The sequence below is a fragment of the Lepidochelys kempii genome, chromosome 10, assembly GCF_965140265.1.
Source record: "Lepidochelys kempii isolate rLepKem1 chromosome 10, rLepKem1.hap2, whole genome shotgun sequence".
Lineage (NCBI taxonomy): Eukaryota > Metazoa > Chordata > Testudines > Cheloniidae > Lepidochelys > Lepidochelys kempii.
In genome coordinates this window covers 61049797-61075972 of record NC_133265.1, presented here as the reverse complement: position 1 = coordinate 61075972, position 26176 = coordinate 61049797, and the positions used below count along the sequence as shown (strand labels likewise).

At 39.2% G+C, this 26176-nt stretch overlaps 1 protein-coding gene across 4 annotated transcripts in view; it reads left to right on the top strand.

Moving 5' to 3' along the window:
• UNC13C (unc-13 homolog C) overlaps window positions 1-26176 on the top strand; it is a 427801-nt gene that overhangs the window by 187543 nt on the left and 214082 nt on the right. For all 4 annotated transcript variants that reach the window (XM_073303829.1, XM_073303827.1, XM_073303826.1 and 1 more), the window contains exons 13-16: window positions 13769-13919; window positions 19718-19786; window positions 20718-20807; window positions 23326-23454. In XM_073303829.1, the coding sequence (XP_073159930.1) occupies window positions 13769-13919; window positions 19718-19786; window positions 20718-20807; window positions 23326-23454 (439 nt within the window). The remainder of the gene's footprint in view (window positions 1-13768; window positions 13920-19717; window positions 19787-20717; window positions 20808-23325; window positions 23455-26176) is intronic.

The following is a 26176-nucleotide window of genomic DNA, read 5'->3' as shown; positions in this document are numbered from 1 at the left end:
AATAATTCTCCATTATCTACGGTATATTTGCCCAGTGGAAAATCCGTCAGTATAAAAGGACCAAATTCTGCTTTCAACCATGCTCATGGAAATCCAGATGAATATTATTAAATTCACTGACATTACAAAAGTTGCTGTTATAGATTTTTTTTAATTATTATTATTCAGGGCATGTATCTTGTTTCCACCATTTCTTGATAGTATATTTTAAAAACAAATTGTCTTCTCTAATGCTAAGGCACATAAACCCCAAAGTTTTTCATCACAGGATTTAATGGCACCATCTATTGCAATGGTTATTTCTTTTATTTACTGCAGCTTTTTTTAAATATTGTACTGGATCTCTATCTGCAAGGTAGAAGGGCATTTTTGTATTTAAATGCACTTGTTTAGTGCAGTTCCTCCAAGGATCTCAAACCACACTGGACAAATGAATTAGTTAAACCTTACATTTCCCCTCTGATATTATTATATCCATGCTACATGTAGGGAAACTCATGCACAGAGTGTGCATACATAGAACCTAAACCTCTGATTCCCAGTTCCCTGCTCTAACCACTAGATTCATTTACCCTCTCTCCTTTATCTTTCTATTAGCTTTGTACATCATTACATCTTGCTTAAAGAGGTGAATTATTACTTAATGTACTATTATAATTTATAATAGCTAGATTTATTTCTATTGTACGATGTTCCCATAAATGATTTAGGATCAAGTCATTTACAGAGAAATGACTTTTATTTTATAGTATAAAACAATGCTGTGTATGGTTCCTACTGCCTTCACTTCCTTGATGAAAACAAAAACAATACTGGTTCTGCTCCATGATAATCTCTTGAGAGTTAAGGCCTGGGGATGGGATGCCTTTCTCAGAAAAAAACAGGTCTGATTCTCTGTCACAAAGTTCCCTTCTAACTACCCCTTGGGTTTGACTGGTTATTTCACTGGGGGATAAATGTCCATTAGTCAGAGACCTTTCACTGAAAAATGTCTTTATTGAATTTTTTTGTATTTTAGTTCATGATGACTAGATGAAAAATCTATTGGAAAGTTTGAGAGTACTGTTTAAATCTAACTCTTTCTGGATTTCAAATGTGATGTAAGCTAGGGTTGTATGTTTGGTTCTTTTGGATTAAGGTTTTCATTTAGTAGTAGTAAAAATAGAAAGATGTTTTCATTTAAAGAGGAAACCGCAATTTTCAATTGGTAAATAATGTAACAACAGGCTGATTTTCACCATAGAAATAAAAAAGGAAGAGAAACAGAACCGAGCAAACACTGCAACACATTTTCTAAGACTCTTCATTCACTTTATTTTTTATGAATTGGCCTAGATTGGTTTGTCCCCTTTTTGTGTTTTGCCATCTACAAATATTCTATGAACTGATTTTATCAGGAATTCCAAACTAGAAATTGTAAAGCAAACGTTGTAGAATATTGCAGAATGTGAATTTCAGATTCATAATCACAAGTAATTTCACCAGAAACTGGGGACTAAGAATTATGATCACCCAGTCGGGGAAAGGAAGCCTATCATGACCTATCACGTTTTAAATTTTGTGTGCTCACAATGAATGGCTCATACAGATAATTTATCAAGTAAATTTTGTGTAGTGAATTATTCAGCCAAATCTAATGGGCAACTCTTAAGAGTATGTGCACTGCTCAAGAAAGCATCTTGGTAAAAATACTGCAGTTCTACTGCAGGGAGTTTTCTTTGGGGGTGATCATCAATTGGCTTTGCTTGTGTTTATGAAAAGACATCTTTTTTGTGGATTCAGAGTAACAGCCGTGTTAGTCTGTATTCGCAAAAAGAAAAGGAGTACTTGGTTAGTCTCTAAGGTGTCACAAGTACTCCTTTTCTTTTTTGTGGAGTATCTTTAACAACCAAGAGAAATTTTGCAGTTTCTTGCTTTGGAGAATTGAGAAATCAGAATAAAGAGCAGATCTCATGTGGTAAATATATCTTCAGTCTAAAAGAAAAGCAGTTTTCTTGTATACAACAGAAAGAGAATTTGAATGTAATTACTTGGCTCAGAGGAACACTTTGTAAGCATTTGACACTCCAAGCTCTGGTTTGCAGACTCTGTCCATTTAGTCTCTTTTGGTAAAATTCACAAAAAGCACAACAGCTGGTACTGATTAATACCTTTGTTGCTCTCTTCAGAGAGGTTAAGTGGCCACAGACACCCTTTCATCCTTAGACCTGATCCTTCCAGGAAAGGTCTGAGGTTAGGGCTTCCAGGTGTCTGGTTTTTGACCATAATGCCAGGTAGAAAAGGGACCCTGGTGGCTCCGGTCAGCACTGCTGACCACGCTGTTAAAAGTCTGATCAGCAGTGCTGCAGGGCTAAGGCAGGGAATTGCGGCTAATGGGAGCTGGGGAGCTGTGCCTGTGGGAAAAAGAAGCACGCAGAACCTCCTGTCCATCTTCCCCCTCCCACCCCGCTCCCCAACTAGGAGCTGGACCTGCTGCTAGCCGCTTCCAGGGCACAGCGTGGTGCAAGGACAGGCAGGGAGCCTGCCTTAGCCCTATTGCACTGCTGACCGGGAGCTGATCGAGATAAGCCCGAGCCCTCCTCAAACCCAGAGCCCCCTCCTCATCCCTGGCCCCACCCCAGAGCCCGCACCCACAGCCCCGAGCCTTCACCCCCTCCCACAGCCCTCTCCCACACTCCGAATCCCTCAGCCCCGCCCGCCCAGCCTGGAGCCCCCTCCTGCACCCCAGCCCCACCCCAGAGCCCTCACCCCCTCCTGCACCCCAACCCTCTGCCCCAGCCCAATGAAAGTGAGTGAGGGTGGGGGACAGCGAGCCACCAAAGGAGGGGAATGTAGTGAGCAGGGGCAGAGCCTCGGGGAAGGCATGGGGCTAGGGTGTTTGGTTTTGTGCGATTAGAAAGTTGGCAACCCTATCTGAGGTACAATGGCTGGGGATGGGGCAGTGGGATTGCAAAGCCATTGCTGGTGCAATAGCTGTTCTGTATGTCAGTCATACACTCCTGTCTCCAGAGCTGCAGCTCTGCAGCTCCTCCAGCTACTCTTCCTTCACCATAACCATGCCTTCCTGTATTGAGCTACTGATTCTTTGAGTGATTGTACCCATGGATTCTACTCCTTTTGGGTGTGCATGCAGTCCGTGTGTGCAAGATCAGATTCTTTTGGCCTATAGGGTCGGTTGGGGCTGCATCTGCAGGCTAGGGGTATGCCCACACCACTAAAAGAAGCGTGCAGAATATAGAGAACATACCTGCAAAGTCCCCCTAGCACAGGCATAAATAGGCTAGCAGTGAAGCTGGTGAGGCACAGTTTAGGCAAAAAAAGTCTTGTCTGAAGGGTGTGGGTATGTAGATGAATACATACCCTACATGTTCTCTAGTCACCAAAGTTGTGCCTCCCTGTCTACACTGCTCTTATTAGCAGTGTAGGTCTTACTGCCTCCCCACTGCTAGAACCTTTCTCAGAAAAAAACAGGTCTGATTCTCTGTCACAAAGTTCCCTTCTAACTACCCCTTGGGCTTGAGTGGTTATTTCACTGCGGGATCAATGTGCATCAGTTAGAAACCTTTCACTGAAAAATGTCTTTATTGAATTTGCAAGTAAAGACTCCTGCAATGGGGAAAAGCTCTGTCGGGGGAGGCAACAGGGAAAGGCTCTGCCACCTCCCTGCCCCTGGAATCCTCCTCTGCTGCTCTCTGGCAGGGGAAAAGGATCCAGAGTGGGGAAGGATTTTGGCAGTTCCCTGCTGCTCGGGCCCTTTCTTTCCACAGGAAAGACTCTGGCTTTGATGGTAGGTGGAGGCAACAGGGAAAGGCTCAAACAGAGTGAGGCGCTGCTGAAGTGTTTCCCAGCTGCATCCCTTCTGCCAGAGCCTTTCATTGGCAAGTGTAGCTATGCATCCCAGTGTGGAACCAGCCTCCTTTTCACCTGCAGCATGTAGCTAGACATATGCTGCACGATGACACCAGTGGTATGTAGTGCAGACATAGCCCAGATAGCCTGGCACGCTCCTATCAGAGGGCATAAAGGGCAGAGTGGGTCCCATCATCCCTCAGTTCCTTCTTATTGACTATGCCAGCAAGATGGAATCCCTGCAGTGTCTGCCTGCTTCTCTGTGCTAGTTTAGTGGTATTAGTTAGATATTAGTTGGTCTTGTTGCCCATTGGCAGTGGTGGATTAACCACTAGGCCAATGGGACACGTGCCCGGGGGCCCCAGAAAAGTGGGCACCCCTTTACTCCACTCCACCTTCCCAGTGCTTCTGTAGGGGAGTGGGTCAGGGTGTGAGGGCTTCCCCCGTAGGAGGGCCGGGCCGGCGGAGCAGTGCAAGCCTCCATGGCCCAGCAGGAGCATGTGGGGAAGAAGGTGGAGATGACTGCAGATGGAATGGGTGGGGAGGGGCCACCACTTGCTCTAGCCCACGGCCCCACAAAACGGTAATCTGCCTCTGCCCATTGGCAACACATACAGACAATGGGCCTGGTTTTTAGTGATTCTGAGCAGCCATACTCCAAATGAGGTCAGTGGGATGTCATCACCTCTGAAAATCAGGCCCCAGGTTTTGGCTACAGATGCAGTAGCACCATGCCACCCACCAAGCAACTGAGAGTTTTCTTAGCTTGCTGCCTGATCCAAGTCAACAGAAATGTTGCTATTCACTTCAAAGGAAGTAGGGTCAGATCCTTAGTTCGAAGGCTCTTCTTTCCGTGGCTTTAGGGGGAATTCACCCCTGTGCTTTGGCCACAAAGATACACCAAGAAAAATAGCTAAAAGCAGACTGCAAGCCACACTCTGGAAATACCCCTGATGTAGGGAGTCTCTTTGACAGACTCAGAATCTCTAGAACAGGTGATTTACCGTGTGTGTGTGGGGGGGGGGGGTGTTCCCAGAGTAGGCCAGGGTGGTGAAGAGGGTCATGTTGGGAACAGGGAGGAGGAATAGCCAGTCATTCCTATGCTCCAGCTATTCCTCAGGTGCTCACAGGACCATAGCTACCATGGCAGCCGAGTGTTGGGCTGTCCTAACCAACGCCAGGAGTAAGCTGGACCCTAGCAGCTTCTGGATCAGGAAGCTACAAACTGCATTTCCTCATTCCTTGGACCAGCATGAGGTTTCTTCTGTGGAATGTAAGATCAAGAGAGTAGACCGTGACCTTTATTCCCCATCTCCTTTGGGTGCTTTGGCTCCACCTCTCAAGTCATATGTGTTACAGTGCTAGTATACTTAGTCACCCATTTGTCTTGCAGTTTTTTGTGAAAAAGAAAAATGTCATCTAATAACACTTAAAAAGGCAATAGAAGAAATTTTATATTTTCAAATGAGTTTCCTTCTATTAATTTTCTAAAACCCTGCAATATAAGACTATTATTGCAGATCTGCTACTGAAAATATGCCACTAAGATCCCTCATTAACAGCAATTTAAATGCTACATACTTAAATTTCAACTATGGTGGTACAGTAAGGAAACTGCATTTAGCTTTTTAAAATTGTTTTGACACCAAGCTAATTTTATTGCAAAATTGAAGCCAAAGTGCTTGATGTTAATAATCCAGTGCCTTTTAACCGTGCTGTGGACAAATGTAAGCATTTCTAAAGTCTGTAGTTTCATTCTAAAAAATAACTGAGATATTTGCATTTTGATTTGTGTTATCTGATAATACGGTCTATCCTTATACAGTGTAATTTGTGAAATACATCCGAAGGCATTCGTCTAGCCTATACCATTCCCCCCTGTGCTTTGGCCACTTGATGCACTGGGCAAAATGGCTGAAAATGGCCTCCCAAAGCAAAACACCAATTTAACCTGGTTAATAAAAGGAAATTTATCTTATGGCTGACCTTAAATAACCTAGGACTAAGTTTACAAAGCTTAATTTGTGTGATTAATCCATACGCCTAGAAACAGTCCACTTCAGTGAGAGTTCCAGATCTAAGGACTTAAAGGGCTGAGATCCACACCTTGGGCCAGATCCTAGTTCTCTCTATGTCCTCCTTACTCCAACTGTGTAAAGGGGGCCATCAAATTGGCCTAAATCATGTGTAGCTTGCCCGGGGAAGGAGCGTGACTAGAGCACTACTGCTTTCTGGCAGTCCACAGCTGTCAGAATGGGCATTTTGAGGAACATTGCCAGCTGCTGTAACTTAGAGCAGCACTGAGGTTTCTCTAACTTTCACTAGCAGCTTAATCAGCTCAAAGCTGGTTTTAGGAACTAGGGGGCTGAAAGGCAAAGTAAAGCAACCTTTGTCCTCCTTGCCCCCTCTCAGATTCACACAATGTACTGCTTAGCCAGAATCAAGGACTGAGGCTCTTGAATGGCACTGACCCTTCAACTTCATACTTACAAGCAGTCCCACTGAATTCAGGGGAATAACATTATATACATAAGTGTTTGCAGGCTCAAGTCCTAGTTCTTTTACATTAGTACATCTCTGGTGAAGTATATGGAATTGTATCAATGGTCTCTAAATGAGAGGAGTTGGATCGGTATGTCTAGTAGTAACCAGAACTTGTCTTGTCTGATAATCTCTTTCCTCCTATAAAATTTTTAATAACCAGATTTTATAGTTTTATAATTTGATTAATGTGTTCTGACTTCCAAAAGATATGACTGTCGAAGATCTCTTTTTAGATTTTTTTTTTTTACTTTACATAGTATAGTATATTTATGCAAATTTATTATCAACTCCCGCTGAGCAAAGCACACAGCTAGATGTACCTAAAGTTTACAATGGCATGTGATTTAAACATCTAGGATGGAGTTAATCTGTGTCAGAAAATCAAAACAATATGACAGGAGAGAATAACAAAAAGCCATAGATATTCGATAAAATATTATGACAGTGAATTGTAGGTTAAAAGTAACTCTGCTAAACAATTGCCCATGGAGAATTGCAGCAAATTTTGCAATTTACAGTCTATGAAGTGCTAAGAACAATTTAAATTTATTCCATTCCAAAAACCAGACTCTTAGCACTTTGGACTCTTATTTCTAAAGTCTTTTTCCATGTATTGTTAAATGAACAGCCGTTTTAGAGTGAGAGTAACATTTTCATTATAATAAAAGTATTATGATTTCTAAGTCTTGAACTCCTTATTGCAATTTCTTCCTTTTTAACGTTGGTGAATGAATATATTGCTCTTGAAAATGAAGAACTGAATGAACTGATTTAAACCAATCTTCCTGATATGGACCTTCAACATCCTGGGCATTTCTTGAGCAGGCACCACCATTTATATTTAATGTTTAAGTGCCAAATTATGGCCTGGCTTTTTTGACACTCCCTCAATACCCTGCCTGTGTTACCTACATTGTGGGTAACAGTGTGGAAGGGGAAGCAGGCCCCTCAGAGCCACAATGAAACCCCTTCTGTGCAGGTGGGCTGAATATGGTGGAGGTGGGACAGGACCTTCACACTACCCCCAATGCACTGGCCAGAATAACTGTGCCAAAGAACTGCATGGAACCTACTTCTGGTGCAATTTACTCTCTCCTTGGGGAGCCAGAACAGAGAGTGTGATTGAGTCACAATCTCTAGCCCAGGCTGCTCCAGGAAGTGGAGTAATGCATCGCCCTTTCTCAGGGCTGATCACATAATCTCAATCTAAACTAGAGTGGGTCTTTTGTTGTGGAAAAATGGGATGCAGAATGAGATGATAAATGTCATTTGCATTTGTGACCCTAAGCTAGAGGTTAATTAGAAGTGAGCAAAGAAACTGAAACAAATTTCAAAAACTTGGAAAATGAAGGTTTCCAAAAAATTTTTTAATGGCTCAGTTTCTCTCACAAAAGTGAAATTTTATTCTTAGCCCATTTTCTCTCAAAAATCTGCCTATTTCCAACTGCATATGCAAAATTTAAAAGAAAAAAAATCAGTTAAATGTTACTTCCCATCAAAATCATGAGAAATTTCTCATTCACCCTGTTACTGATGTGAATCTAGCAATTTGACAGAAATTTTAATTGTGCAACAGCTTGAAACAAAATTATGAAAAGGTTCATATGTAAAAATAGTTGGATACGTTTGTTCAGCTCTGCTTTGAATCAAGGTCTCTAGAAATGAAAGGCAAATGCAGTAACTCATTCGAGATAGCTACTACGCCCCCACTGTCAATCATTTTGTAGTATCCCAGGTAATTAAATCAAAGGATGACATTGGGGAAAATTCTGCTCCTTGAGCAAATGTAGGCTCTCTCCAGTGTCAGAGAGAGCCAAAAATGCACCTCCAAGGATAGATTTAAAAAAATACATATTTTTAATTATTGCATTTGTTTTTGAAAGACGATGTTGACTCTGTACTGTTGGAATATTGAAAGATTTTTTTATGAAGATGAACAGCCACTTATTTTTAATGGCCTGGAACATAGACAAAACATGCATTCATATTTCCATTTTTTATATTTTATATTTTATAATTGCTCTCTTTTTTTCTGTCTTGGTATGTAAGAAAACATACCAAGTTTGTCAGTTCTGCAAAAATTCCTTGCACTAGCAAAATGTTTGTTCAGTAAAACAATAGCTGGAGAAAGACAAACTGCTGTGTGCAGTGCTTGTGCCTAATGCATTGCTGATATTGTTCAAAGACCTGCTGCACTTTATTTTTTTAACACACTTTTTATTTTTTATTTTTGAAAAGTGAAGATAAATCTTTAAGAAGTGTGACTTCATGTAAATACCATTGCCGTAATGTTGTTAAGATTAGTGCCAGGTTGTAATACCTACAGCATTAAAATAAAAGTCCATAAGGTAACCTGCTAATGAACTAGTTATATTTGCACATCGGCATTTTTGGAACACGTTCCAGGATTTGTTTCATAAATACTTTAGTTGATGCATGTGTTCCATTTCCTTCTTTTTTACTGCTTAAACCCATTTTCATTCTTTTGGACTCCTAATGCCAAGAAACCCATTCTGATTAGTAAATAGAGTTGGAGTTTTTTAGCCTACTTGTATGAGGAATATTACATGAACTTTCTCAGATAGTCATACAAAAATAGTATAAATACTGCATACAAAATACTTGAGCTTAGGCCTTAGAGAGGTACGATCAATATGATGATGACCAGTTTAATTCAGGTTTTCAAGTGTTAGACCCAGATTTTTAAAGGTATATAGGCATTGATCTACTCAGCATTCCAACACCTTTTAAAAAGGGATTTAGGTAATGAAGGAACCTAAATCCCATTGACTTTCAATTGGCATAATTCTTTAGCTTCCCTTTTATTATAAAGGGGATTTAAAAGTGAAAAATAAATCTCTAATTGATTAAACATTAGAATGTATTTACCGGATAGATTGTCATCATTTTAAAGTACTTTGTGATTCAGAATGGTTGAAACCAGCTGATGATAGCAAAGAACCCAATTCTGGAACCTTTACTCAACTCTGAGTAGCACTGAATCACAGGAGTAGTCCAGTTGAAATCAATGTTTCTACTGATATGAGTAAGTGCTACTCAAAGTGAAAGTGTAATACTCAGGCTCTTAGTAGTGGAGGAGCCCTGGGAAAGGGTCTTTACCCCAACTTTGCACAGTCAAACATGGAAGGACACAGTGGGGCTGGGCAAGGGAGGAGACCCCAGAATCACTTGAATCTGAGTAGAGTGGGTGAAATTTTTCATCAAAAATGCAGTTTTGGGACAACTAGTAACAAATTGGACACATTCACGGAATAATGTCAGCCAAGAAAAAAAACAATGGGGTCTAGATTCACAAGGGCACTTGTAAATATCTAGCCCTTCATTTCTTTTACTTTTATTAAAAGTTAAAAATGCCCAAAATCTAAACAAAAATTTTCTGACTTTCTTGCTTCACCAAAAATCCTGAAAAATGTCAGTTTTGGTTTGACCAAATTCATTTTTTTATTTGAACTGCCAGCGACCTGAAAAATCAGTTATTTGCTCAGCTCTAAACATGAGTCCCATAGCATCTGCCGCAGGAGGCTTCACCAACTGTTCCAGCCCCACAGCCTGGCTCACGGTTGGGAATGGGGGATGGATTCATCCCAGAGCGCACTAACCCTGCACTGTGCCTGAATCCTCTGTGTTCTCAGCTATTAAGAATGGCACAGCATATTTTAAAATAACAAAAACTAAATAGAAGGTTAGGTATTTTTGAAGATTTTTGTGGCTGCACAAATTAATGACTTGTTTATTTCTTGGAAGTCGTGATTTTAAAACAAAACTATGAAGTCACTTGTCTTGAATGAGTTGCTGTAGAGCGTTAGAAAATTGCAGTATAATCATTTTTTCCAGCCGATTGCATTTCAATTACAAGGGTCAGTTGATTACGTCTTTTGTGTTATATTCTTTTAGAAAAAAACTTAAAATGTTTTAAACTAAAATAAGGACAAGCCATATAGTTGGAGCATTTACTGGTGGTTGGAGCATTTGGGAATACACTGGAATTTATTCTGACTCAGGTTGTGATGATTTTGCCCTGAAATCAATAGGATACAAGTCACTGATTCAAGCTCAAATGTCTGTAGCACTCACTAATATCCTTCCTGACTGGGTAAGGCTATTGGGGAAGAGCTGTGTCTAGAGATGCATGTGTAACCCACACATCTCCTGGGTGTGGCGTTCTGTCCCATCTAGTGGCACCGAGACCACTTAGAGAGATTAATGAGTTTGCTCTACAGCCTTGGCTAACAGCCCGTTGGCTTTTAGATCATGCGCTAGAGGCTCATGCACTAAGCTCCAGAGGTCTCAGGTTCGATCCCGCCTGTCCATGACCGGGGTCTGTTGGTGTTACACATAGTGTCCATTTTAGAACATCTCAGGAGTTATGTAAAAGAGGTCCAGTATCAGAGATCAGATACACTTAAGTCTGACTCCTGATCCTGGATTCCTGACTCTTGATGCCTGAGGCTTGTAATGTGGAGGTAGCAAAAGATGGTAATGGTAATGGGAACAGTCTCCTCAACCAAGTGTCTGCCTTGTTGGTTCTGCAGGTTTCTATCTTCTCTTATTCCCTGATGTGTTCATGAAGCAGATAGTGATTGGTGCAGGTTTAAACTGATGTGTCACCAACATGCCTCTTAATGCCACACCACTGAGGTCTTCCTCACAGGAGTTTGGCAGGCATTTTTGTTTTAATTATTAATAATAATTTATATAGCATTCTCAAAGAATTTACAAAGGCCCAATCCCTGAGGTTTGAGTTTTCCTGGGTAAAAACTGAGTAACACCAGTTCCAAACCAAGCATTCAGTAATCATGCCTCAGGCCCACAAAAATCATGAGATTAGCTTAAAAATAATGAAAATTTAAAAATACTCAATTTTGTGTTTTTTATATTTGCCTCCTGATTTTTGAGTCCCTTGGGTTCATATTTTTGAGCTTTTCTCAACAGCCACGAGGGCTAGAAAGTTAGCTTTTCTGAATGAAAGCTAAGATTGTCATGTAATCACATCACTCCAGAAGTTGGGGCTCCAAGGAAAATACCTTGTGTTGAGAGACTGGCATCAACTCATAAGAGTTTTTGGCAACATGATGGCACCCTTGTAAACACCTCCCGGAAGGCTGCTTGCTTTCTGCTCCACCCTCCTGTCCCCATTGGATCCTTCAATCACAGGCATTCATTCAATCACTGCACTCTGTCTTCCTTCTGACCCCTTCCTATAGTCCCCCAAGTGCCCTCCATACCACAGGCTCCCTGTGTCTCATCCTCTACACGCACCATTCCAGGGGCTCTTTTGTGTCCCCAATGAGGGAGTCTCTTCTCCATCACAGAGAGAGCTTATTTTCCTTCCTCCCCTCCCCCCCCCCCCACCCTGAGAAGGAAGTGGGACAGCTGTGTGTCTTCTCCCTTTCTACTCCACCCCCACCAAACATGATGCAGGTATGGTGGAGCAGCTTGTTGGGCAGGAAGAAAAGGAAGCTCTCCTCTAGGCTCTTCTCGTTCCCCCTGCTGGCTGAACATAGAGATGTTGAGTGGAGTTTTTATTTCTGAGAGCTGTTCTCATACAGGAGGGGGCTTGAGGGCTGGCTGCCTGCTGCAGCTGACAGCAGCACTTTTGGCCCTGGTGCTGAGGACCTCTCCACACCAGTCTGAGAGCTGGGAAGGAAGGGGGGGTGCAAGAGAGCCCTATTTTCTTCTCTTGGCATCCCGCCTGATATTATACCTATGTCTGGAGAAAGTAGCTTTTAAGACAGGGAGAGATGGTGCTTGGCTGACATGAAGAGACAGACTGTTCCAAGAGATCATAAGAATCTGTGTTGTTGAAGGCATGAAGCCAGGAATGGTATTGTGGACCCTGAAAGAGTCATTTTTGTCTCTCCAGCAGGGGGTTTGAGCAGCTGCAGCTTTTGGGACTGATCAGGACATGACAGTCAGTGACAAGCAGATGGATTTCAGAGTAGCAGCCGTGTTAGTTTGTATTCGCAAAAAGAAAAGGAGTACTTGTGGCACCTTAGAGACTAACCAATTTATTTGAGCATAAGCTTTCGTGAGCTACAGCTCACTTCATCGGATGCATTCAGTGGGGAAAAAAAAGCAGATGGAGGGAGCAGTTCAGAGAAGGGACTGGGAGCACCACAGGGGGTGAATAGGAGAGTTGGAAGATATAAAAGCAGTGATGTAGGCTGTGTGAAATTAAGTGGGGAGTTGTGGGAATGTAGCAGGAGTTTGATTTAATGTGTTTTATAGACAAGAATCCAGTGACAGGATTAAAGTGAGGGAGGAGATATGGACAAGCAGCGTAAGTGGAAAATGACATTAGCAATGGCATGAGTTAGTATATTTGGCTTAAGTTGACCTATACAGAATTAAGCATTTGGTGCTTGTATTACATTCTTTTTTCTGTACAATCTATGGTATTTCATATTTTCAAAGTCTTTTTCATTTTTTTTATTCAAATGAAACAGAAAAAGTGTGTACCAACAATAACATCAACTTTGTTTTAAATTTAGGAGAAGTGTTGAAATTGAACTCCTCGTCATTTTTTACCTTGTGTATTATTACTTCTTTATGACTTATACAGTACTATGTTTTTTTAAATGCTCTGTGACCTTACAGCTGACATTGTGTTCTCATTAGTTTATCAGTAGTCAGAATTTCATCTAATTATATGTAGTTGTCCTATGTAACAGAATGATTAGCAATTGATAATGATTCTAGAAGAAGACCATTTATTCTGGGTTTTGCACTCTCATCTGAGTGCAAGTCAGATGTTCAATATTTTATTGCCTGGTGCACTGCCAGTATTGATGTTCTTTGAGTGTAAGATTGATGCTCTTTCTTTTGAGTGTAAAGCAAGATGGAAAGATTTCTAGTCTCCATGACTTTTGGAAGTCCCACTTCTCAGTAATAAAATAGCCTAAAAAATAAGCCTCAGTAATACTTTAGCAAAATGTCATCCTCTTTATTCCTACCGCCCAAACTCTTCCAAACCGAAACTAACCTGGGTGGTGTAGACCCACTGTAGCCTTCTGTGATAAATTTTGTATTTGATAAACATTTTTCTTTTAATACAGCCAAATATAATAACTATATATAATCACATTTTATTTTGGAATTGATACAATCAGTTAACACTTCTAGTTGTATTCAGTTTTGAATCACCAGTGTACAACCCATAGCAGTGGTATAGATCAGAGCTAGATTCTGATCTCATGTATGCCAGTGTAAGTCCCAAGAGCCGCCATTTGGAGTCAATGATGTTACTTAATTTACACCAGTGGAAATGAAAGCAGAAGCTATCCAGAGAACACTTGGAATATATCTGTATAGCATACTTCTAATACTTTAATGGTAATCTCTGTTTGAATTTTAGACACTTTTCATGTCTGTCTTCTAAATACATGTGTTCTGGAGTTCCAGCGGTGATGAGTACCTTGTTGGCCAACATAAATGCTTTTTATGCTCACACTACAGCTACAACTCATGTGTCTGCCTCCGATCGTTTTGCTGCTACCAACTTTGGTGTAAGTATCATTTTGTTATCCTGGCAATATGATAGAATTCCCAGTATCTACTTTCTAAGAGTTGATGTAGTATGGAACCTATGATATTAGGGATGATAATATTTTCAAAAATGTCTGAGGCTGTATCTACACTTGGAGCTAGGGTTGTGATTCCCAGCTCATGTAAACACAGCACTAGCTCGCATTGCGCTAGCATGCTAAAAATAATGGTGTGGCCGCAGTAGCATGGGCAGCAGCATGGACTAGCTACCGCAAGCACGTACGCATGGCGTCCGGGTGCGTTTGTACTTGAGCCGCTAATCTGTGCCATTACTTGCTTCTGACCATGCTGCCTTGGCTACATTACAATTTTTTAGTGCTCTGGCTCAATAAAAGCTAGTCTGATTATGTCTGCACAACTCCAAGTGTAGTTGTACCCTTAGTTACTTCTGAAAAAGAGACTTAGATGCTTTTGAAAATTTTGCCCTGGGTCTCTTTGATAAGTTAACATTAGCATACTGCGTACTTTGGTCACATCTTTTTTTAAACTCTTACATACATAAAGATTGGCATGCACATTATTTGTGACATTTTTCAATGAAATTCACATCAGAAGGATTTTGTTTTGATTTAAGGTAGAAGTTTACAAACTCATCACAACTCTATATTAAATCGATAGGCCAGTTCTTCAGATGGGATATTGGCTTCAGTGTACGTATGTGGACCCAATGGATCTGGCCCGAAATAATCAGAATAGAACCTTCAGAACCATTAGCTTAAGGATATTTGTAGTGACTATCTTCAAAAAATGTGTCTTTTTTACAATTTTGCATAAGTCAGTAATAGAGAAACATTATAATGAAGATTCAGCATCTTTTCAGGTGAGAGTGTTACTATCAATAGTGGAAACACCAACTAAGATATTCCCTCTAACTAGTTACAGGAATAATTCTACTTATATAATAGGAACTCAGAATAGGTGTTTTTCCTTTGTCTCCATCATTAGGGAAAGTGCTTGCAATAAATCTTTCATCTAAGAAACTAAAGATTACACCTACTGTTTCAGGTTTGGTACTGAACTCTTTCTTTTTTGTAGAAGTGCATGGCATCATGACATGACTATTAGAAAACACACATGATCAAAGTGTGCCAATCCTGTATAGGGAAAGTGAAGTTAAACATGATATTTCTGTTTGGTATCATTGGGATGGCTCTTAAAATTAGAGTCCTGGTAGAATGATTTTATATAGGGTCATTCACTATACAAGACAAGAAAACTGGCTTATCAAGGGTCATTTTCAGTTGTTGAAAACTCAGTATGGAATTAGTGTGCTGTGTACTAAGGGCAAGATAATGAGATGATGTAATACCTACCCTTAGGAAGTGGCAAAGGGAGGGAGATCATGACTCTCCTGGTTCCCCAGCACCTCCAGGGAGGGAGTAAACTGTGCTTTGTCAATACCTGGCATAATGTGTACTGCCCAGTGCTTTGGAGGTGGTAGAACTAAGGATCTGCTCATTTCTCCAACCTCCACTTCCCCTCCCCTAGCTGCACTGGGGAGGTTGGGGAAGGAAAGGAGAGGAGCCGGTCTGGGGAGCCTGCTTTCACTCCCATACTGGCACTCTTGATGTGGGTAGATAGAGATGGGGCATAAACACAATTTGGCCCTGAAGAATTAATATATTAATTCTTCATTTTTTTCAGTTTGCATTGCTATTATTTGTATGTCAGCTATTTTTAAGGAATGATCCTCTGTTTCATTACCAAATGCAAACACACACTAATGATTTCTAAAATATTATTTATTAATATCTATTTTAATAAATTTGGGATTTAATCAAATATCAAACACAATTAATATTAATGAAGTACAAATTGCAGCTGCATGAAGCGCTGTCAGGAGCACTAAGGCCCGTCTCCAAAACTAAGTGTAATGAAAATATTTCCATTTCTGCATGATTTTCAAGTGCATTATTACCAAATAATAAAATTTGGCTACTAAACCCCAAAAAATAATTCTGGTGGTTTGTTTTGTTTTTTTTTTACAACAGAGGACACAATTTTCAGACAATGGCCAAGAAAATAATTCCATCTGTGCCTGAAACAAATTTTTTGTAAAGAAAATTCATTCCGGGCATTTTTCCACAGTATGCAGTAAATCAAATTTATATTCAGAACTGTATTATATACAGCATTATTACATATTTTTTCCATGAAGGGCCTTGCATGTTTAAATCCATAACTGAAACTAAATATTTGTGGATGAAATGCAAACCAGCACCTTTATGAAGCAGAACTAGTGTCTGTCAAACTCATTTTTATTGTGATCTTGTGGAAGAATGAATGGCTGAATCGTGGAGCCATTCCAACGGCCTGATGCTGCAAGTGTTTACCACTGCAAGTGGCTGATTATTAACCCCATGTCCTACTAGAGTAGTTCCTAACATTAAGACATTTTCTAACTCCCTTTGGCAATTTACTCAGATCATCTTATAATTTTATTTTAAATCATATTTCCAAAAAATAATCATCTTAATTGTTGCATCCATTAAATAAATATTGAACAAATACTGTATTACATTTCCATTCGTTGTTGTTGTTTTAAAATATGTTGAGGTTAATGGAGCTACTTGTGATAGCAAGCATTGTAGCCAATAATAAAGGTTTGTAGGATCAGATCCTCAGTTTGGTGGAAGTGTCTCCCAGGACTGGGATTCAAACTCAATGCACCTCAGTTTTCCCCTCTATAAAAGGGAAATAGTGATACCTGTTGTTGTGAACATCTGTAAGATATACAGATGAAAAGTACTATCTGACTATACATTACTACTATTATTTAATTACTATATTACCAAATATTGTAGCGATGAAACTTAGATGTGTTTATTCAGCTGCTAATTTTAAAAGTACATCGATGATTTGTTATTAGGACTGTCAAGCGATTAAAGAAATTAATCACAATTAATTGTGTGATTAAAAGAATTAATTGCAATTAATCACATTGTTAAACAATAATAGAATACAATGTATTTAAATATTTTAGGATGTTTTCCACAGTTGGGTCAAGGGCTGTAGCTATCTTTAGAAATCTCACATTGTTACTTTATTTGCATTTTGTGAAATCTGCAGTGAAAGTGTTCTTAAAATAAACAACATGTGCTGGGTCATCATCTGAGACGGCTATAACATGAAACGTATGGCAGAATGTGGGTAAAATAGAGCCAGAGACATACAATTCCCCCCCCCCCCCCGAGGAGTTAAATCACAAATTTAATTAATGCATTATTTTTTTAACAAGCATCATCAGCATGGAAGCATGTCCTCTGGAATGGTGGCTGAAGCATGAAGGGGCCTACGAATGTTTAGCATATCTGGCATGTAAATACCTTGCAATGCCGGCTGCAAAAGTCCCATGTGAATGCCTGTTCTCACTTTCTGGTGACTTTATAAATAGGAAGTGGGCAGCATTATTTCCTGTAAATGTAAACAAACTTGTTTGTCTTAGTGATTGGCTGAACGAGAAAAAGGACTGAGTGGATTTGTAGGCTCTAAAGTTTTGCATTGTTTTGGTTCTGAGTGAAGTTACGTAACCAAAAAAAATCTACATTTGTAAATTGCACTTTCACAATAAAGAGATTGCACTACAGTAGTAGTATGAGGTGGACTGAAAAAAACTATTTCTTTTGTTTATCATTTTACAGTGCAAATATTTGTAATCAAAAATAATATAAAGTGAGCTGTGTATACTTTGTATTCTGTGTTGTAATTGAAATCAGTATATTTGAAAATGTAGAAAAACATCCAAAAATATTTAATAAATTTCAATTGATATTCTGTTGTTAAACAGCACGATTAAAACTGTGATTAATTGCAATTAATATTTTTGAGTTAATTGCATGAATTAACTGTGATTAATCGACAGCCCTATTTGTTATTAAATCATTCTGGCTCTTATACTTTTGTTGAAATGGCACTCTACTATTTCAGTATCAGATGTTTTGTGTTTGAGCCAGCTTTTGAAATGTAAAGTTTTGCTGTTTTTTTTTCACCCTGGATTTTCTCCTCTTTATTTCCATTTTGCTAGTGATCAGAACTTTTTTTTTATCCTCAGCTTGGAGGGGCAGATTAAGTCCTCTCTCTGATGTTCATGCCAATTTACCTTTGACACAAATACCAATCCAATTCGTAGTTCAACAGATGGGTAGAAGGACAGTATTAAAACATCCCTAATAGAGGTTCTGGGCTCTGTTTTCAAACAATTGACTTATAGGCAAAATATAAGATTATTTTTCTCATTTCTGAAGCCCTTTGGGTCAGGTTGCATGATAGTGGCTAGCTGCACACCATTAATCAAAAAGAACATCCCAAATTCAAGTCCTCAAGCCTACATCTGGGATGGATTTGTCTGAGTATTTCAGTGGAGATTTATAACAAGGCAAAAACATCCCCTTGTGTTGAACACTTAATGGAACTATGCCAGATTAAAGGCTTTATGTGTAGGTTAGTACTCCCTTGGTATATGAGAGAAAGCGTGCAAGTTATACCATGGTCACATCATTGCATAGTTCAGAAGTGTGATAGAGGTCAGAATATACGTTTATGGATATCGGATCTTGCTACTTCCAATAGTCTGTAGCCTTTACATATTCTGATGGTGTAACTTCATGTTTCTTTGCAGTTGGATAAGAAGCATAAGTGTTTCAACATAAAGCATGAAAGGCATACAACTCTCATTAACAGTCCTGAGACTCACACTGCTCAGTTGTATGCATTGCACTAAAATTTTACCCTTGGGCCTTTATACACTAAAATCATAAGTCAATCTTCATTTTCAAAGGGAAAAGCTATTGCTCAGATAGGTTTCACAAGGCCACCATCTCTAATAGGTCATTGTCTGGGTACACCGCAAGGAGGACAGGAGACACTTGTTGTGGATTTTAATCAGGCCGCAATTTTATTATATAGATGTCTGGGACTACCCGGCAGATAAAGTGTACAGTGCAGGCAAATCCATGTTTATTCAAATCAGTTCTCCAGGGATTCCACTAGCCCCCCTTTGTTTCCATTCAGGTCCCCCAGCCAACCCATGACTTGGACTTTAACTATCCACCACCATCGTAAGGGGGTTAAGGTGGGCTATGAGAATGGGGAGCACTGGCTCCCTGCTGTACCAATCAGAGGAGTCCCCAACCTCCTCCCCCATTCTGTATGTTTACATCTTGCTAAAACTCCCTTGTGAAAAAAAATAATGTTTTACAGTTTTAAAAGAGGCAAGCAGTGTTTTGTAAGGAGCTGAATACAGACACAGAACAAGCTGGTCTTTTCTGACAAGCCACACACCCATCACTGAAAACCTTTGAACTTTAATTTGAGTTGATACTGTTGTTGTTCAGAGTCTTCTGACAATGTTTTTTCCGTTTCCCTGGGTATTTTTGTTTTAGTTATTTACTCAACAACACATCAGTTATTAAGATAAAGGAAAACAGTTTAGGGGAAAGGCTGCTGCACTTCACTAATCCATTTTAAGGCTGCATGATGGTGAATGAATGCCAGAAATTTGTGCTATATTAGATTAATCATGAAATATGGCAGAAGGCATAACACATTTATGGTTTCTGATATACTTACTGTTATGTCAGACCAATGCTTTTATACAAATAAATTGAAAACTGCACACTTTTCAAACAGATCCAGAATGGAAGACAGCAGATTGTATGCTTTGTGATAAATGTGTGGGCTATAGATTTAAACTCATAACTACAGAAACTTGGCACCGCATTGTTTCTCATGTGCAAATGTTCATGTCTTCTTTGTACAGAGGGAAAAGTTCATAAAACTGCTGGATCAATTGCACAATTCACTGAGGATTGACCTATCTAAATACAGGGTATGTACAACAGATCCTACCAAGGGACCAAATCATACATTGTTTAGTATAAATATATCAGTGCACTTTATCTGTGTATATCAGTTTTAGATATTAATATCTCGTCTGACATGAAGTTTGAAAGAATCAAGGTGCTCACACTGTATTACCAATCCTTGAATTAGAATTCAAATTTTAGGACATTAGTGTTTTAACAAAACCATATTTTCTGGGTTGAGCAAGTTGTTCTGTTCCTTCTTGAGATTATCAGAGCTAAGAAAAGAGGGTCATTGTGTGGTATTACAATTGGTGGGGCAGTTTTTTAGAGTTTAGAAAATCAAAAGTTTCATTCAGCGTGTGTGTCTCTCTGTGGGTTCCTTCAGTGTTGAAGAATATCTACTCCCTATCAGATTATAGGGATAGTTGACTAGTCCTTTGATAGTATGAGGCCATTAAAGGACCACCAAAAATGTTTCCTGGCTATCAATCTGCCTGCTAATCTAGGGAATTCTTAGTATTTCACATAAATTCCAATTCATTAAGCTTATTATGAAACTACTAACTTTATTTCTGGAACTAACTGATACGCGATGGAGAACAAATAAAAGGGTTTCCTTTAAATCACAAACAGCGTTTCTTTAACCTTCTCATTGCAATGTTGTTTCTATGAGATTTTTAGAAATGGCAATGCAATATTTTAAAACTTGCATGTTGTTATCACAGACCCTAAGACTTCCAAGAATGGTCAGTTTGGGCCTAACTCTGCTCCCACTGATGTCACTAGGCATTTTACCATTGACTTCAAAGGGAATGTAGATGGACCCCCGAGCGCAGTTGATAATCCCACACACTGTGTTTATCGCTTTCTTTGTTTTCTTGTGAGTTTTTTTCTTAACATTTTAAGGGTCTTGCCCTAAACCTTATGCTTATTTCCTTTTCCCCAATTAACTAGGATAACTTTCCTGCCAGCAATTCTGAAAGGCTTCAAGACCTGAAATCAACAGTAGACCTGCTAACCAGCATTACTTTTTTTCGAATGAAGGTACCACACTTTATCTCTGTTACTGGCATCAGAGAAACACAATGCACATTTATTTTCTAGGAAAGCCACACTGTATTTGGTGCTCTGGATCACAACTATCAAACCTCAATGATTAGGGTGTGCTCTTGATATCTTAGCTTGATGAATTCTGCCCTGAGACTCGATTTAAGATACAGAACATCACTGGTGATAGTCTCTAAATATATTTCAGCTGCTTTAGTTTTAAATTAAATCCCTAAGCTTTCTGAAGATCTAGCTAAATGGAAATCTTATACTGAAAGAATGTAAAAGGGGGAGAATGTAGAATGCCGCAAACTATATTTATCTTTCTCAGGTTTAACTGAAGATAAGTTATTGAACTGCACCTCCTTAGAATATACAGTTGAACCTCAGAGTTACAAACACGAATGGAAGTTGTTCAGAACTCTGAAATTTTCATAACTCTGAACAAAACATTATGGTTGTTCTTTCAAAAGTTTACAACTGAACATGACTTAATACAGCTTTGAAACTTTACTGTGCCAAAGAAAAACACTGCTTTTAACCATCTTAATTACATGAAACAAGCACAAAAACAGTTTTCTTACCTTGGCAAATTTTTTTAAACTTTCCCTTTATTTTGTAGTCATTTATATTTAACACAGTACTGTACCATACAGTATTTGTTTGTTTATTTTGTCTCTGCTGCCTGATTGCATACTTCTGGTTCCAAATGAGGTGTGTGGTTGACCGGTCAGTTCGTAATTCTGAGGTTGTACTGTATGTAACAGCTGTATTTAAAAAAAGAATCTCTTGTTCAGTTTTGCTCCTTTGCCACCACTGAAACTAGCTTTGCTCCTGTCATCTTTCTAAGCTTGGCAGAGGACAGGCTCAATGTAGTTTTCTTGCCTCCAAAGCCAGGCAAAGATATCCTCTACTATCCGGTGACTTTTGATATTGTTTTCATCTCTTCAATGCTATGAACAACTGCTTTGCAAAGAGACCCTTTCACTGGTGTCAGGACTCCAGAAATTGCTTTTCTGATGCAGAAGTTACACCTGAATTAATGCTTTACCTTTAAGAGCACACAGCTGCAAATATTACTCACCTGGTCTGTCAAGTCAGTGTTCTGTTGACTTTTTATCATTGTTCATTAACAAGAAGCCAATAAAATAAAAATCATTCTACTGGAGAAAGCTAAAAAAAACCCAATCGCTAACATTTGTTTAAACTCAGTTAAAATTAAGTATAAAGATTCTCTGCTGGAGTAAGATTAGGGCTAGGTTTAGTGAACAGAATAAACTGAAAATCAAACAAAAGCAGCTGAGACGCTTCAGGTATTATCAGGACGAATAATGTTTCCTATTGGAAACTGTGTCCTAGTATTATTTCAAACATCAAAATGAGGCTAATGACATTAGGCCAAAACCTACTTAACATAGATATACAAGTAGTCAACGTCAAGGTGATCATGAATAAAGTGAGCAAGATTTCCACATGATAAGGAAAAGATACACATTGCAAACATGACATCATCAAATTAGGCCTGAATAAAGACTGGGAGTGGCTGGGTCACTACAAAAAATAATTTTCCCTCTGTTGATATTCATCCCTTCTTGTCAACTGTTGGAAATGGGTCACATCCACCCTAATTAGCCTCGTTAGCTCTGACTCCCACAACTTGGTACGGCAACTCCCATCTTTTAATGTGATGTATATTTATACCTGCTTACTGTATTTTTCACTCCATGCATCTGATGAAGTGGGTTATAGCCCACAAAAGCTTATGCCCAAATACATTTGTTCATCTCCAAAGGTGCCACAAGGACTCCTCATTGTTTTTGCTGATACCTACACCTACCCCTCTGAAATTGCCTCATCTGGCTCTAGATATAGAAACGCAAATCAAAATTTTCAATTTTTGTTAATCTAATAGTGTGTTAACAAATACATCCTATTAGTAGCAAGAATAATATTTCAGTAACACTTTCATGAGCTTCAGTAATGGACTAGAACTGTACTGGGTTTGTACAAACACAGAACAAAAAGATGGACTATTGAGGTGAAACTCAGCTTAAGTATATGTATTTTAATGGGTAGGTTAAATGTTTATAGAAATCAATGCTTTAAAAAATATGTAGCTGTTTGTGCACTAAGACACTGATTCAAAAGATCATTCCTATTTGGGAAAACATTTAAAGATGTGCTTAGCTGCTTTCCTGAATAAAGGCCTAAAGGCAAGATCGTGCAATCACTTAAGCATGTGTTGTAGTTTCCTCGTGTGAATAATTCTATTGAAGTAAGCTTCAGTGTGGGACTACTCCTATGCTTAAAGTTAAGCATGTGTTTCAGTGCTTCTCTGGACTGAGGCCACCATGCATAAATCTATGTAATTTTCATATTGTATTGATCTTTATTATATTTCATTGCTCCCAATGCTCATTGGACAGATAACTCACTACACATAATATACACATTTTTCTAGTCCAGCTGTTTCTGAAATTCTCTTATTTTCTGATTTTATGAAATATTTTATAAGGTCCTGGAATTGCAGAGTCCACCTCGAGCCAGTATGGTGGTTAAAGATTGTGTCAGAGCTTGCTTAGACTCTACCTACAAGTATATTTTTGACAACTGCTATGAACTCTATTCCCAGCTAATGGATCAGGTAAGACCAACCTTAGAATTTCTTGATCCCTTTGTTCATTCTTTTTTGTTGGTTTATATAAGGCAGGTAATAATACAATAAATCAGTGGTATCAAGTGGAGTGCCCCAAGGGTCGGTCCTGGGGCCGGTTTTGTTCAATATCTTCATAAATGATCTGGAGGATGGTGTGGATTGCACTCTCAGCAAATTTGCGGATGATACTAAACTGGGAGGAGTGGTAGATACGCTGGAGGGGAGGGATAGGATACAGAAGGACCTAGACAAATTGGAGGATTGGGCCAAAAGAAATCTGATGAGGTTCAATAAGGATAAGTGCAGGGTCCTGCACTTAGGACGGAAGAACCCAATGCACAGCTACAGACTAGGGACCGAATGGCTAGGCAGCAGTTCTGCGGAAAAGGACCTAGGGGTGACAGTGGACAAGAAGCTGGATATGAGTCAGCAGTGTGCCCTTGTTGCCAAGAAGGCCAATGGCATTTTGAGATGTATAAGTAGGGGCATAGCGAGCAGATCGAGGGACGTGATCGTTCCCCTCTATTCGACATTGGTGAGGCCTCATCTGGAGTACTGTGTCCAGTTTTGGGCCCCACACTTCAAGAAGGATGTGGATAAATTGGAGAGAGTCCAGCGAAGGGCAACAAAAATGATTAGGGGACTGGAACACATGAGTTATGAGGAGAGGCTGAGGGAGCTGGGATTGTTTAGCCTGCAGAAGAGAAGAATGAGGGGGGATTTGATAGCTGCTTTCAACTACCTGAAAGGGGGTTCCAAAGAGGATGGCTCTAGACTGTTCTCAATGGTAGCAGATGACAGAACGAGGAGTAATGGTCTCAAGTTGCAGTGGGGGAGGTTTAGATTGGATATTAGGAAAAACTTTTTCACTAAGAGGGTGGTGAAGCACTGGAATGCGTTACCTAGGGAGGTGGTAGAATCTCCTTCCTTAGAGGTTTTTAAGGTCAGGCTTGACAAAGCCCTGGCTGGGATGATTTAACTGGGAATTGGTCCTGCTTTGAGCAGGGGGTTGGACTAGATGACCTTCTGGGGTCCCTTCCAACCCTGATATTCTATGATTCTATGAAATACAGAACAAAAAGAAAACACTTGTCCAATACATTCAAATAGTCCCATTACATATAAGGACCCTGCCTAATTCTGTTATATCTGTAGGGGATGGAGTAATAAGGGAGGAAGCAAGGTATAATAAACTCACAGATGGGTTATGAAACACTAAAATAATTAACGATATGAGTATCAAAATGAATGTGAAAATGTCAATCCAAACATCTATTTCCTTGCATGGGGCAAGAAAGGAAAAATGTCCATGACTTTATGGAAGAGGAAATTAGATTTGATTACTGTCTGAGGTCTGAAACTGGAAAATGAAAAAAATCCCATATTTCTTCAAACAATGTAATGGCTTCATCCAGAGATTTGTTTTTCACTAAACTGGCTATTGGGAAACAGTGTTACACCATTTGCTAAGAGTGGCATGCTGTCTGTCTTGTGCCTTAGATTTATATTTGAACAACTAAGATACATGCTTGGGGACCACTTTTTTTGTATTTACCTTAGGAGAAGGGAAGTTTGGAACTGTTATTAAAAAAGGATTACTGCTAGAAAATTTTTGAATAAGGGTCTGTCAAATCTTAGAAATCGACACAAAATAATATAGCCTTTGTCATCTTCCAAATACCACCACAAGCCCTTGTAAATGTCACTTTTTTCTGTAAAGTGCTCAGTCCATTTGATAAATGTTAAAATGATTAAGTTCACACCTCTGACCTACAAAAACACCCATGCCTTTATAGAACACCATTGCTTTCCCTGTGTATAATTTGTACGATGCCTTTGCCCTGTTGTGAATGTTTGACTGTAAATGATATTTCAGTGACTATTCCCACTTTGGAAAGAGTAAACTATCCAGTTAGGAAAACACATATATGTTGTAGAGTGTATCCCATATAAGAACATGCATATTATATGCGATTAGACACAGCAAATTATTATCCAAAAGGAAACTGCAGTCAGACCCAAATACATGAATTCTGACATGAATCCATCTGAGTTCAAGGAGAGCAATGCATTGAGTCCATGTTGTTCTGAAATGAGAAAGGACTGGTTATGTTGTTTGAGTCCTGTTTTATGAGCAAACAAATTTATCTCTAGATATCAAACCTTGGGTGAGATAACCTTTCAATAGTACCCTTGAGCAAAACATTTCCTCTCCAAAAATCAATGGAGTGCATTGAACCGCATTAAGGTCTGTCTGAGAAAACACAAGATTCAGTAACTTTAAGCCTCCAAATACATAAAGGGTGTATATAGTGAAAGAAATACTTCACATTTTTTATTTGTTCACCTTTGAGGAGTTATTGACTATTTTGTCAATACTGAGAATGTTTCCTTTTACACTAGAGCCAAGGACTGTTTTTTATATTGTGCTGAAAAAAAGGCGGAGAAAGGTTTTGATGGAAGCGACTCCTGTCTTGATATTGTAACACCCACACATTTCTCAGAGCCCTGTGATAACACACCAAGAAGTGTTAAGGATACAGCACTGAATCTTCATTTTCACTTACCATGAAGATATAGTTTCATAATACCTGTTTTGTTTGCTTTCTATAAATAAAGTATGAAAATCTAAATCAAGTCTCATTCAAATATTAAAGTGTCTGTTACAGCATTATTTAAATACTCCTATGAAAAGAAGATGCATGTGATA